The 14,758-nt window shown below is 45.9% G+C and overlaps 1 protein-coding gene across 8 annotated transcripts in view; it reads left to right on the forward strand.

Annotated features, from left to right (window-relative positions):
- The window catches only part of P4HA1 (prolyl 4-hydroxylase subunit alpha 1), a 27,607-nt gene extending 15,157 nt beyond the window's left edge, over nt 1–12,450 (forward strand). For 3 of the 8 annotated variants that reach the window (XM_086899954.1, XM_086899955.1, XM_086899953.1), the window contains 7 exons: nt 3,128–3,198; nt 8,130–8,229; nt 9,156–9,209; nt 10,402–10,467; nt 10,893–10,961; nt 11,551–11,647; nt 12,125–12,450. In XM_086899954.1, coding sequence (XP_086756080.1) covers nt 3,128–3,198; nt 8,130–8,229; nt 9,156–9,209; nt 10,402–10,467; nt 10,893–10,961; nt 11,551–11,647; nt 12,125–12,195 — 528 coding nt within the window. In that variant the 3' untranslated portion in view covers nt 12,196–12,450. Of the gene's footprint in view, nt 1–2,023; nt 2,095–3,127; nt 3,199–4,706; nt 6,980–8,129; nt 8,230–9,155; nt 9,210–9,270; nt 10,468–10,892; nt 10,962–11,550; nt 11,648–12,124 lie in introns of those variants that run through there. The other 5 variants (XM_086899957.1, XM_086899956.1, XR_015289903.1 and 2 more) reach the window with 4 other exon arrangements.
- Nucleotides 12,451–14,758: the final 2,308 nt, after the last annotated feature.

Raw genomic sequence — 14,758 nt, forward strand, 5'->3', positions numbered from 1 at the left:
GTTCTTGTTTCTCAGTGAGGAATAATCCAGGGCAGCTCCACTGTCTGAGAAAACAGGAATGTTCAGGGAAAACAGCAAACTGATGGAGTTGCCTTCTGTATCCGGTTGGTGCAGCTCTGCATCTACAAAGGCATGTTGAAGATGTAATTAGTTAATTTATTTTTCCATCAATTCTAAAATAAGACTTAAACTGATAGAAATGTAATTTTCCTGCTTTTTTCCTTTGCTTTTGGCCTAAATGGGTTTTTGTCCAGAAAGAGCTGAGCAGGAGGAGATTAAGGGAATAAGAGCATTCCCTACAGGAGAAGCTGTTGCAAAGTGTAGAGCAGCTGTGGTTGTACATGAGCACCTGGGTGGTGAGGCTGTCTGGACCAGGGAGCCTGAAGGGGGATCTTAAAGCTCCCTGAAGCCTGAGGTGTTGGACATTGGGAAGAATCTCTTCACTGGCAAGGACTGCACAGGGAGGTGGCAGGGTCACCATCCCTGGAGGTGTCCAAGCAATGATTCGAGTGCTCTGGGCTGGGTGGCAAGGTGGGGATGGATCAGAGGTTGGACTTGATTATCTTGGAGGTCTTCTCCAACCTCGGTGATTGTGTTCTGAGGTTTCTGAGGTAATGTTCTGAACTGTGAGCAGGGAGTGTAAGCTTTTCCCTCCACGTACCTGAGGCATCTCCTCCTGCTGCCCTGCCAGGCAGCCTTGCTGCAGGGCTGGAAATCAGAGCCCCCATTGCTGGCCTGGAGGTGTTGGAGCTCTTTTGCTCCTGCAAGATGCATTCCACACCTGCAGAATGTGACCAAAGCTCTCCTTTACGCAGCAGGAAACTGTAAATGTGTGACTGCAAGCTCTGAACTTGCTGAGGTCATTGTTTTCCTGTCAAACACTCAGCTCATGGCGAAGACTTGGAGACCTTTATGGCAGGAGCATCTGTATGCAGTTACTGTTCCCATATTCCCTGTGGCTGAGGCCTTGCACGGCTCAGCAGCAGCAGGATTGTGCTCTTGGAGACTTAAAGGTCATCTCCTTCTTCCTGTTGCTCGGGATGCTGCTGCCCTCTGGGAAGAGACAGTGCTGGCTGATCTGTGCCCAGCCTTCTGCTGTGCTGGCAGGACGAAGCCTCATTAATTCAGCTCTGGAGTCTCACTGGAATTGTAGTTTGTGCCTTGTTTTTTTATGTGTCTGCATGGGAGGAGAGGAGAAGCAGCATGCTGGGAGCTCCCAGTATCTTTTCTTGTCAGCAGGTATGGAGAGAGAGAGGCCTTAGCTTGTTTAGCTTATTTTAACAGTGGAGAGATGCTTCTGATTGTTTGGGAGTTGGCATGACATCGTGCCTTTTGCAAAATTTGGGCTGTGCATCTCAGCCTTTCCAGTTATGAGTGATGGAGAGTGTGTCTGGTAGAACACGACGCAAATGAAAAGGGCACGTGTGAGGTTCTGAGTTGGAATGTTAACACAGATGGGAAGGCATGAAGTGAATGGAGCACAGCAGAGGGAAAGGAAAGCCTTCAGCCAGCAGTTCCTACTCTGTGTAAATGCAACCATGGCTGAAGGGGAAGTTTGTGAGAGCTCAAAGGAGTTCAGTGCTGCTTTTGGTACAGGAAGGACCGAAAAGGAATGGTTTATTCACCTTTGGCTTATGGTGCTGCCTGGATTCCATGTACCTGTCAGACTCCTCGTGCAGGACAGCGTAACAAAGCACCACTGCCCGCACGCCACACCACTGTGCCGCTCCCAGAACAGCTTCTTACAAAAGAAACCCAAGCTCCTGTAGTTTGCTTTATTCAGCCAACTGCTCTTGCTACACACATGGAAACAGGACTGGTGGGAAAAAAAAAAACCCACAAAACCAAACGAGAAACCTTTCTTTTAGTAAAGCTGGAGCCTCCCCCTGGTTCCCCGTGGCAGACAGAGCAGGGCAGTGGTGGCGGCTCGGTGGCGTTGTCCCCCTCCCCAGGCTTCTGAATGGTCGGATTGCTGGGATGCAGATTGTGCTTGTAATGCAACTTCTGATGGTTCGCTTCACAGCTGAGGCGAGCCACCATTTCAAACCCCATAACGGGAGCCTTGGAGACGGCACATTACAGAATTAGCAAAAGGTAAGAGAGCTCCATGCCAGAGGTTTTGGGCCCGTAATGAGTGTGTACATCCTGCTCATTCTGAGGAAACGAGAGGTGGGCTGAAGAGACAGCTTGCTGTCCACCTTGTGACTCCGTGCAGATCCGTAACAGGCTGGTACTGCTGAGTTTCTCGGTCTTTTCCTTCTGCTGGAAGTTCTGGGGGTGTGTTTTGATTTGTTCTTTCCTTTTTGGTCGCCTTCTCGAGTCTGTTTTTTTCCAAGCAAGTCTCTGCAGTCAGTGTGAGAAATACCAAGATGCCACAAAAGCTTCAGTAAAATCTGCTTTTTGTTTTTAATCTAGACGTTTCCTTTCCCCTTGCTTTTCTCACAACCAAGAATTGTCCTCCCTTTCTTTGGAAAATGCAGCAGACCTCAAAGTGCCTTAATGGGTGTAGGAAAAGCTTCAGGTCCTTGCTGTGCACACAGGGCCACATCTCCTTGTCCAGGATAATCCCACACTCCCAGCTGGGCTCCTTTACCTCCTGCCTGACACAAACCTGGCAGAACACAGGCTGGCTTCCACTGGGCTCCTGGTTCTTTTCAGCTTGTCCATTGAGTACTACAAGTGCTGAATTTAGCCAGTGCTTTCCAAAATTGGCTGGATCTGAAAGAAACCACCTGCCCCTGCCTGCCCTCCCCTGGTTTTAGCCGTGGTAATTAAAGATTGGCTGCACAGGCCATCAGCACTGAGCCAAAATTCTGGGAGGAGTTAAAACTTCTGGGTGAGGAGGAATTGTCTGGGAAACTCAGCATCACAAATTACTTGTAGAAAGTCTTGATTAAAAAAAAAAAAAAATTAAAGGGAGGAAAAAAGTGAAAGGACAATCAAACCAAATTATTCCAACCAATTTGTTGTGATTTGGAACATGGCAGCTGCAGCTTGTGTTGCCCTTCCAACCATTGCCAATATGCGAGCATCGCATCCGGACCAATCGGAACCCTTTCAAACACCTGGGGCTTGGCCAAAAAGCAGCCTGCAAGGTGGGTAAGCCTTGTCCTTTCTCTTTTTGTAGCTGAGCCGTGCTACTGTTCATGACCCTGAGACTGGGAAACTGACCACAGCACATTACAGAGTCTCTAAGAGGTAAGGGGAAGGGATCCCTTGTCCGAGGAATCGTGTCCTGGGGCTGTGCTGCTTCAGCGCCGAACGCGGGCAAGGATTTTGTGCATCTCTCCTTATTCTTCAGCCTTTCTTTCAAAGAGAGTGGGCTAAGCAAGCTGAGCTATCCTCTACTGAAGTACAGACTGGTTGTCAGTGGTGACATTCCGAGGTGGAAGTGCCCTCTCTGGCTGAGCATGGCTTGTGCGCTGCGACTAACGAACTAAACGCGGGCCTGGGGCTCTGCTGGCACCTCCCTGGCTCACCTCTGCTCCTCAGCTGCAGTGCCCACGCTTGCTTAGAGCTAGGAGCTGCTGTGATTGCTGGGAAGCACTGCCCTTTAAAGCTAGGTGATGGTTTTAAGGGATTTCCAGGTTGGAGTGATGGGAGGTAGTTGCTGCTCAAATAGAAACCCAGTGTTCTTTCAGCTGCTGTGGACAAATCCCTGAACTTGGAATGGCCTGGAGCTGAAAGGCTTTTATTTAGCTCTGAATTTCTTCACAGAAAGGTAAAAGTGCTTCCAAATATGGGATCACAGGAAGGTGATTGACTCAGGAACAACAATAAGTCTTAGGAAAACCACTGGAGCTGAGGTCCTTAAGGCCACTCCAGTGGCAAGTTGAAAACATTTTTATTTTTTTTTTAATGCCTCACACCTCTGCAGTGTGTTGGGTCTATGTGCTCATTGGCACATGCAGGTAGTAGGAATCCTCTGGAAATTGTCTGGGAAGCTCTTACACATTTCCTCCTTAAAACTGCCCCCACAGAGAGATTTTAGGAACATTCATCTTCCTGTTGGACATGTGTTGCATTTAATATTCATTTCTTGCTTTTAATGTTCAGTTGTGTCCATGTCTTACCAATCTTGGTCATTTGTCACTGTGTATTTGGAAGGCTTCATTTATTCACTTGTGGGGTTTGTCCTCTGTGTCAGGCAGCTCTGAAGTATTTACTGAGGAAACTCTTTCATCCATTTGAACACCCCCTCGTGTCAAACCTGATGGGCTAATGATGGGAGTTGGAGAAGGTGACCAGATTACTGATGGGATTTGGGATGCATAATTGGTTCCCATTTAAATAGATGAGGCTTAGTGAAAGAACTTTTTACTTCAAGTTGTGATTTCTCATTAGTAGGAAGTGTTATTCCCTGAGGGCAGAAAAAAATAGTACAAGACACCACCACCCAACATTAAAGGCCAGTTAAAAAACCAGGACAGAGTCTGGGGAATGGGACCCTTAAGTTCTTAATGGGGTTTGGTGCTCAAAAATGTGGCACTGTGGGACTTGCTTCCAATGTACCCAAGGAACTCTCAGAATTAAATCCCATTTTATTGAGCTAATTTTTTTAAATCTCACTGGAAACTGGAATGAAAATTGTAGAGACATCTCCAAGAAGTTGGGGAAGGCCATATTTTTATGGTAGGAATAGCCTCGAGGGGCAGAGTGGGACTGCCCTTCTGCTTCCCCTTGCCTTTGCTCTCCTCCATGTGCAGATCTGCAGGGTGGGCATGGACTTTCCAAGAGAACTTGACACCTAAATCTGGAGTAGGAGGCAGAAGCCACCTCCACCAGCCTGATTTAGAGCCCCTGTGCTGCTCCTGCTGCTCTCCTGCACTGCCAGCAACATCTTTCCCTTGGAGCTGCTCGAGCCGGTCCGGATTCCAGATGAATCATTGCTCCTGAAAACCAAAAAATGCTCACTTCATTTTTTTAATAGATGACTGCTTCCCTCCTCCAAACATTCCTTCCCAGCACATGCCCTCCTAAATTACAGCATTCCTGTGTCTCAGAGAGCTACTGTTCCCTCGGTGGGACGTGGCAGCTCTGTGAAGGGGGGGGCACCTTGCCAGCGCCAGCGAGCCGTGTGTGCAGCACCAGGATAAACCCACCCACTCACACGCTGCTTTTACAGATCAAAACTGCCTTTTCCTCCTTCTCCCTCCTCCCAGCAGGCAGCCAGAGCTTGCAGCATGTCATGGTAAAAAGTTTCCACTTCAGAAATACCAGGCTGGGTTTTTACTCACTCCCTGTTGTGTCTCTGCTGCTTTTCTGCACACCAAGGGTGGCTTAGAAGGCTTTTAAACAGAAATGCCAGTCTTTTGTGGCTAGTGACTTACAGAAGTAGTGCTGGGATGTAATGTCTTCTCCTAGGCTGACCAGTGCAGATGAGATGAGATTTCTGGGGGTGGGATGCACTTTTGTGTGTTCAGTAGCTCCAGAGAATTTTTTAGTTTTTTCCTTAATGGACTGTTTCATCATTAAATTATTTCTGTCTAGAAGCATTGTGCCATTAAAAATCTGAGGTGCCTCATGCAGAATTATAAGAGGGAGGAATATGGGACATTCTGTGGCTGCCCCTGGATCCCTGGAAGTGTCCAAGGGCAAGTTGGACAAGGCTTGGAGCAGCCTGGTCTGGTGAAAGGTGTTCCTGCCCAGGGATGAGCTTTAAGGTCGCTCCCAACTGAGCCATTTCTTGATTCCATGAGTCAACATGATTATTCCTTTTTGTCAGGCATCTAAAAGTTGTTAAAAGCCCCCCCCAGTGTGAATTCAGCACCAGGGATTTAATGCTAATGGAAGCATTAAATTTTTTTCAACAGTTCAGGGATGGCTTTTTACGAAGCCAAGTGGGTCAGCAACTGTCTGGGAACTGGGGGAGTTGTGTGCTGATTATTAAGGAAATACCAATTCCTTCTGTAACTAAATCAGTGCTATCTTGAGCTGCCCTGCCTGTGGCTTCCCAGGAATTGTCCCTTTTTTTGTTAGGGCCCATCGTGGATTCAGAGGTGGCAGCTGGTCAGAAATAGGACAGAATGCAATGAACCTGGAAGTCTGTAAATATTAAAAGAAAACAAACTGCTAAGCATGTTTAAGGCTGTTAATGCACCACTGGTCCAGGGGAGTCTTTCTCTTTTTTTGATAGACAAGGGCTGGGAAAAAAAAAGCCAACTTTGTGTGAAGAAATTGTTTTGAATGAGGCAGAGACTTTTTATCAGCAAGGGAATAAGCTGGGCCAGCAGCAGAGGAGGGAATGTGGGACAGCTGGAATATTCTGTGGCCAGGCAAAGTCATGGATGCAGCTCTCATGACACTCCAGGGTTAAATCCCCCTGTAACTGCAGCACTCCAGGCCTCCCTGTGGTTTCCCTCAGCACCCAGCAGACAGGCTGGCACTTGGAATATGGTTTCAATTCCCTGTTCTTCCACCTTTCAAAGGATTTTTTTGTATGTTGAGGCAGTTAATTTTTGTTTTTAAATACATATAGTGCTCCCCTTCCTGAAAGGCTGCAGTATTCTCCCTGGTGAAGCATTCATTGCCACTCTAAATAAACAACAGAGCAAGAATGCTTGGGGTTTTCTTTCTTTGGCTAGTTTTCTTTGGTTTTTTTCCTTTATTAACAGACTGGACAGAGGCAGAGAGAGCCTGCACTGAAGCTGCTGGGTGTGTTGGGGCTCTTTTTGTGCCTTAAATGTGAGGTTAGGGCTGCTTGTGAGCATGACCTGGTCACCATGGCTGTGCAGCACGGCTGCTTTGGGGGATTTTTGTTTGGTAAATGCTTCATAGTCCATGTCTTGGCATCCTTCTGCCACCTGAAATCAAAGCAAGTTGTGTTGTAACACCTCCTTGTACTAACAAGTGTTGAGCAGTGGATGGGTCTGGGGATGTGTTTGTGCATGTCTGTCTTGAGAAATCTGATTTCTTTTATCTCATAGCTCATTTGTCACTTAAAAAATAAAAAAAAAAAGCGCTCGTAGAGATTCTGTAACCTGTGTCAGTGCCTCGTGTCATGTGTCATGTTCCTCCCAGGCAAAGTATTTGGGGATTTATGGTTTTTCAAAAATACAAATCAAAGAAAAATTTAATTTAGTATAGATTAATTAAATTATAATTATTAAATTAATTATAGAAAAATTAATTTAGTATAGAAGGTTGATTTGAGTAATAAATACATAGATGCTGCTGATTCCAGTTTCCAGCTGGGCCCTGGGCACAGGGATTTCTGTCCAGCAGGAAGCACTGCTGAGCCCAAAAGCTGAGTCAGCTGCAAATAAAAAAATAAATATGTCTCCATTTTCCTGCCAAAAACAAAAAAAGGGGGGGAAAATGAGCCCCAAATCATCAGTATTATCACCCATATTAGTGCAGGGTAAAATGAAGGTGCAGTGGCTGGCACGGGGTGAGTAAAACAGCAACAGAAACAGGCATCAGGTGAGCAGATGTGGAAGAACTCAGTAGGAGGCAAACATTTTGAAAGATGCCTTTGGAACTGAGGCTGAACTTCCACATTTAAAAAAAAAAATAGGTGGGGGGTTAATTTGGGGTTTTTTCCCCCCCTCCCTTAAAAATCATTGTGTACCTGAAGCAAATGCTAAATACCAGATTTATAATAGGCTGTTCTGAGAGCAATTGTTCAATTTAATGCATTATTTGGTTACTTTTAGTAGCACTGCAGGGGTAAGTGATGAGAAGGGGCAGCTCCCAGTGCTGGCCTGGAAGTGTGTGAAATTTAGGGGAGCTGAGTTCCAGCTCCACAGACAAATACAGTAAACTCACCTGTTCCTGTCTCAAATCCTGCTCCAAAATGCATCACCCTGGGGGCTGAATGAGCTGTTGGAAGTGGGGTAGCAGCAAAACTGTGTGTGCCTGGCTTAAAAAACAGCTTGAAGCCCTCTTTGTAACACTCCCTTCAGCCCAGTGTGGGAATTCAGGCCCTTGGCTATACAGCTCCCTTAAACCTGGATTGGTTTTCCTAAGGAAAAAGGTGTTCACTAAATTCAGGCTTTTGTAACACCACAAAAACCCTTCTGGTCATGCTACCAAATCCTTGAAAAGTCCTAAAAACAGATCTCCCACTCCAAATTACCTGCAAGTGTTGCTGCTGTGCTGCCTGTTGTCACTAACTGTCCCCTCCCCAGCGCGTGGCTGTCGGGGTACGAGAGCCCGGTGGTGTCCCGCATCAACACCAGGATCCAGGACCTGACAGGCCTGGATGTCTCCACAGCAGAGGAGCTGCAGGTAAGTGGCAGTGTGGGTTTGGTGCTGGATGCCAGCCACCAGCTCAGCACCTCCCTGGATGGCTCGTGCTCACTCAGCTGGGGCTGCCACAAAAAGTCATTTTGTTTACAGGGGGGAAGAAAAAGTTGTCTTTGCAGGGCAGCTGTTCAGTGTGAAGTGGCTTTTTTTGGGGCTGAAGGGGAACAGTGATAACTGAAACTCTGGATGTGTAATTCCTTTTTATTTAGACAAATAAACTGAGTTTTGTGGCCGTAGGGTCAAACCTTGCTGCTGTTGGAGGCAGTAAAAAGTTTGGTTTGACTGGTACTCAGGGAAGGCCACCGGTGTGTCTGGTGTTCCTGGGATGTGGGAAACACTGGCTGTATGTGTAACTTGAGTAAATTGTAATTTAAAAGCACTTTTGTTTAGTTGCTTGAGGCCTTTAAATGAGCAGCTGCCTCCCTGACTGTGAGCAGAGCAGGAGTACCTAGAAAGCAGGACTCCCACAAAGTACTTCTGAAACCTGCTGTGCTCCCTGCCACTCTGTCAAGGTGCCTGCTGTTAAAATGGCCAAGGATCTGGTGGAAAATTGAGGTTATTTGTTTGTAACCAATTGGCAAGAAGGACAGGAAACCCTCTTAACTGACACAGTCAAATTCAGGTGAAAAAGTGCTTTAAATTTGATGATCTAAAAGCACCGTTTTGAAGAGAGGCTGAAAAGTTTTCTGTAGAAGAAAAATGCTTTTCTGCTCTGGGAAGAACCAGCTTCCTTACCTGGAGCTCACTGCAGTGCCAGTCTTGGATATGCTCCTGTTTCTGGCAGAGGCTTGACATTTCCAGGGGCTTGGTGTTTAAACTTCATTTCTGCAAAGGTTGTAGCTGACAGTCAAACTCTTGCCTGGGTAAAGACTGATTCACTAGATCCTGTGCTTCTCCTTCCACTGTAGGTAGCCAACTACGGCGTAGGAGGCCAGTATGAGCCTCATTTTGATTTTGGAAGGGTAAGTCCTGTTTTGTCTTCACATCTTTCTTCTTCACAAGTGCTGTGTTTCTCTTTTTCAGGTGGCAAATTATGGAGTGGGAGGACAATATGAGCCCCACTTTGACTTTGCACGGGCAAGTAAAGAGCTGGAGGAGAGCTAGACCTGGTGAAGCCTGGGCCTCTGGCCTGGGGCACACTCTCTGTTCTTCAGTGCATATTAAATTTTGTAGCTCTTCCACTTTTCTAATCCATGTCGGTGGAGAAAGCCCTCTAAACCACCAGCTGAACCTCTGGAGGTTACTGCCTGTAAGCTGTGTGCCAGCAGACTCCTGACAACTGGAAAAAGTCATACCTCAGTGTCCTTAATTTTTAAATTGGATTTAAGTTCCTCACCTGTTTTATTCCAGCTATTTATTCCAGTAATTGCAGACTGCTGAAATTCAGTTGGTTATTTACTGGGCATAATTCTGTGTGGTTTAACCCCTTCAGATTAACCTTAACCCTGCCAATCCCAGCCACCAACTCTGAATCAGGATCTCTGCTCTGTAAGCACCTGCTCCAAGGCATTGCAACTGATGAGCAGGTTTTGTCTGGAAACACTGGGGTCGTTTCCTGGAGTAACAGTTGCTGGAATTTCAGTGTACAAAAATTGTGGTTGCAGGGGGAGGGTTTAAAAACAGAGGGGTGACAGAAATTGTTATCAAAACTCATGAAAATGTGGGTTCATGCTTGTAAGTCAAGTTCTGAGCACCTCTTAGCTCCTGGTTTGTCACTGAGGGAGGGCTTCCTCCCTGCTTCCCAGCTGGAGTCCAGAGTGGAGCGTGGCAGGGAGGTGTCCCAGCTGACCCTGGGAGCAAGAGCAGCCTGCCCTGGCTGCTGCCAAGGACTAGGGGGATGAGTGTAATTAAATAATTCAGTTTGCTGTGAGGAGGATTTATAGACTCAGCCTCAGACAGCACAGTTGTTCTTACCCATTAGAAATCTGGGCTTAACGCCCTCCCTCCCTCTCCTACAGAATTTCAAAGTGCCTGGTTTATTTAAATTAATAGATTGACTCCTATTGCATTCCTCCCCTCCTTCCAAATCCAGGGGTTGGATTAATTCTTCTGCATGAGTCTGTTGTGTGCTGCTGGCTCAGCAGCTGTGTGTCATTGGCTGCTCTCAGCAACCAAAAAGAAATGCTGATGGAATCTGCCTGCTTTTGTTCACAGAAAGATGAGCCAGATGCTTTTAAGGAATTGGGAACAGGCAACAGAATTGCTACTTGGTTGTTTTATGTAAGTGATACATTTCTGCCACCTGTCACTGCATATTCTATACCATGGAATGATTTAATCCTTGCTTTTCTCTCACTCTTTTTTACTGAAGGGACTTGCAAGTGAAGCAGCCACTAGCTTTGGGGTAATACATACGGGGAAGGTTTTCTTACCCAGACTTCGTGGTTCTTCCATGTGTCTTAAGGAGGGTTTCCCCCCTGAATTTGAGCATTAGCTTAAATTATTTGCCTGCCTGTTTATTTTTGTGTCTGCATCAGCATGTCCACTGCCTTAACAATCAAGTGGGAGGGACAAGGCTGGGACTGTACTGGGAACAGAGGGGGTTTGGCCTTCTTAAGGGATTTACATTAAAATTAAACTTCACTTTTATGAAAAAGTGAGATTTTTATCAGCCTGAATTCACCTGTTCTTCTCCACCTGTTCAGATGAGTGATGTGTCAGCAGGGGGAGCCACGGTCTTCCCTGAAGTGGGAGCCAGCGTTTGGCCAAGAAAGGTGAGCAGGATTGATCCAGCAGATAAAACCACTCCCTCCCCACCTACCCACACAAACAGAGCTTTAAAATGAACCTCTGAAATATTTGTAAGCACCTCTGTGCTGTCCTAACAATGCTGTAATTTCCTTAAGTGCAGCAACTGGATTCCAAGAGCCCCAATAGTCCATGTGTGAATGCAAATGCAAAACCTTTAAATACTCCAAAACACATCTTGAAAATACTCAAATCTGTGAGTTGATTTAGTCTTGAGGCATCTGTAGTGAATTCTCCTGTCAGTTTTTTCCTTCCAGCAAGGTTTGCCTTTGCTGGCCTGTTGCTCAGCTTTAGTAATTAATCTTGGCTTTCTTAAACTGGTCAGGAGTTGAATGAAACTGGCTTAGGATTTAAAAAAAAAAATAAAAAATTAAAAGCCAAGTATATAGACATGTCAAAAGAGATTTATTCCTAAGGAAACAAATGATAGAATGTGGAAAAGAGACTTTGAAGGGACTCTCAGTTGAAAAGGAGAATCTGAAACACAAATGCACCTCCCTTTGCCTCAATGGGTGTTGTACAGAGCAAAGGGCTGAGTGTTCCTGCCCTCCCCAGGGAACAGCTGTGTTCTGGTACAATCTCTTCCCGAGCGGAGAAGGCGATTACAGCACGCGGCACGCGGCCTGCCCGGTGCTAGTGGGAAATAAATGGGGTGAGTACCTGCCTCTGACCCGAGTCTGGGCACTCCTGGGAGGGTGGCATGGCTTTATTTTACCTTTGGACTTGAGAAATTATGTTCTTTGTAAAGAAATATATTTAATTTACTTGATCTACCTCCTATCTCTCTATATGTTAAATACATTCTATATAGCAGCATACTGCATTACGTGTATAAAGGAAATTAATACTGTATCCACTTTAAGAGTTTTTGTAGCTTTGCAGCCATACTGGAAGGTTTTGTTGTTTGGCTGTTTATTTTTATTAGACCAACTTCACACATTTGTGCAGGGCAGTGGGGTTGGAACGAGGGAGTCTTTCTTAAGGCCCCTTCCAACCCAAACCGTTCTGTGATTAGAAAATTAAGATTAAATTAAGCAACCTGTGCTTAACCAAAAGCTGGCCTAGAGCATATTTAGCTTCAGCAGGAGCTGACCACGTGCAGTGACCCAATCCCTTTGTGTCTTTGCAGTCTCCAATAAATGGCTCCACGAGCGGGGGCAGGAATTCCGCCGGCCGTGCACGTTATCGGAGCTGGAATGAGGCAGCCTGGGCTCCTGTGTACTCCATGTGTGGGAAATGCACACACCTGCCAGTTTACAACTGACTAACAAACACTCCACTGCAGGTTCACCCCCGCCCACGCCGCTGTGGCAGCTGTGGACAGGACAAAACGTGCTTTTAGTTCCCTCCAAACCCCCCCCCCAAAAAAGGTTTATCGACAGAAAATAACGAGGTTGACAAGTGTTACTGGAAAAAAAAAAAAAAGGACAAAATACAGATGAGGGCCACAACTTACAGTGGTGTTGTGTGTGGTGTTCCTGTCACCATCATCACTCTGAGCAGTGTGGGCAGCCAGGGGTTGTCTGGAGTCCTCCTCACACCTGCCAGGCTTAGGGCAGGATGGTTGCCTGGGAGGGCTCCCTTCTAAGGAATGCTGAATTAAAACCCATTCCTATTCCTCAGTTCCCAGACACTCCACTCTTGGCTTTCCTCGAGTGCCTGACCACTGCAGGCACACTTTGTTTTTTCCTCTGGAAAACCAGGTTATTAGAGTGTTTTAGCCTGGTTTTCCACTTCCACAAAAGCCCCACTTTTTAAACTTGTCTTCCTTCTCAGCCTGTGTGGAGAATCTGGCTCTTAATCTTGGCCACACGAGCCAGCAGCTCCACAGGCAGAGTCAGGATCGTTCCACAGTGTCAGAGCAGCCTGGGAACACCCACAGCCCATCTCCCCTCCTCTTCTGCATGTTTGTCCACACAAACAAATGCTGCTTTTGTTCTGTCCTGGCAGCCAACTCTTCCCTCTGCTCCTTGGGCAGTGGGGACGGGGATCTTCCCATCTTCATTAATCAAAATTGTCGTGCCTTAGGACACTGGAATTTCAAATTGGTTCTGAGACTTCAGGTGCTGAGGTAACACAGAGTCCTCACAGAACGCTCCCTGCCCTTATCCTCCTCCCAGCTCTCAAGGTTTCAGGAGAAACTCTCAGCCTATTTATAGTCCTGAACCTTTTTTAGATGCAGGCTCACTTTCCTGAACCCTTTCCCTTTCACAGGAGGATTTTTAGCAAAATATCCTACTCTATCTCAGTAGCATGAGGACAAAAATCAAAGGAAGCTGCACCTGGCCTCTACCTAAACAGTCCAATTTTCTGGATGATGATGATGATTCTACTGATTTAGGGGTCAAGCCTGAAGTCTTTACCAAGGGAAAAATTCCAATTTTGGTTAATTGGATTTTCTGCCTCAATAAAATCGTGACAATTGAGCCAAAACGTACAAAACCTATTGTTAAACGTGCTAGAAATACCTCTGGATTAATGGGAATGCAGTTTAAGGTACTAGAGTTGGAGGAACTGCATCCTTTTGGAAGACACTTTAAAAAAGGTCTTTGCTGGAAAATAATTGTTAAATTTTTACTGAGCCTGGTAGCAGTGGGACCTTCAGAACTGCCCCTCCTTAGCCCTGCACCTTCCTGAATTTTGCCTGGCTTTTGGCAGCTGGAAAACAAGGTCCATCCATAATGTGAGAAGTCTGCACAGTCCCACCTCCCACCTGTGCTGCTCCTTTACCAAGAGCAGGAGCTGATCAAAAATAAATTCACCCCAGAGGTGCTGATCTTTGAGCACTAAATTGTAATAATTAAAAAAAAACCCCAAATCCATAAGATTTATGCCTGAGTTTTCTCACTTTTCCATCAGTCTCCCTCTCCATGGTTCTCTCTTTTCTCTTAGTTTGTTAAGCTCCAAAGAGGTAACTGTGGCTGCAGGTACCTCCCACCACATCCCTGCAAGTAAAAGGGAACAATGAACAGTGAGGTGTTGGCAATCCTGCCTTTGGGGCATCCAGAAATGTTTGTAGGGAAGCCAGTCCTGCCTAGTAAAGGAGCACAAAACAAAATTGCCATCAGGAACAGGTGTGGAAAACTCTTGCATTTGCTCTTACTGTCCCATCTCTGTTCAACAATCACCAAAGCATGAAAAAAAAGCCAGAGCTGGGGAATTTTGTTCAGCAATTCCCTCCCTCACCTTCAATACCAGTGAGTACTTCCAGTGTTAGACAGCATCAGTCTCAGGCAGTGCTTGGGGAGTACAAATGTTCTGGTGCACGACTTTGGAACAATAAATCACTCACAGATAATTCTTCAGGAAAGAATTTTCTACTTTTGACAGCAGAAAATTTTATTTGGCTAAAGGAAAAACAAAAATCTCTCAAAATTAAATTTTGAGTCTGCTGAGGCACATCAGGAATGTTCCAGATTATGACAACAGGGTTGGCTTAGATTTTTAAAGTGCAGACAACCCCTGTTTCCTCTCTCTCTCCACTGCAGTGGTTCCCATGCATCCAATGCTGACTGTGTAAGGGATTACACTGGTGCTGCTGCTTCTGCCTTATCCCATCATTTCTCAGAGGGCTTTTGGATCCCCCAGCGTGGCTCCTGTGTGAATCTAGTTTTGTATTAAACATGATTGAAAAACTGTCTGGGCTCACAGTGACTGACAACTGAGAAACTGCCTTACTGTTACATTATTATTTTTTTTTTTTTGTAATAAAATCTTTAATGTATTAAAATAAAAAAAAAGTGAACAGGCTTAAAATAAAAGC

This window comes from Cyanistes caeruleus, chromosome 8, assembly GCF_971803275.1.
Source record: "Cyanistes caeruleus chromosome 8, bCyaCae1.hap1.1, whole genome shotgun sequence".
In the NCBI taxonomy this organism is placed as follows: Eukaryota; Metazoa; Chordata; class Aves; order Passeriformes; family Paridae; genus Cyanistes; species Cyanistes caeruleus.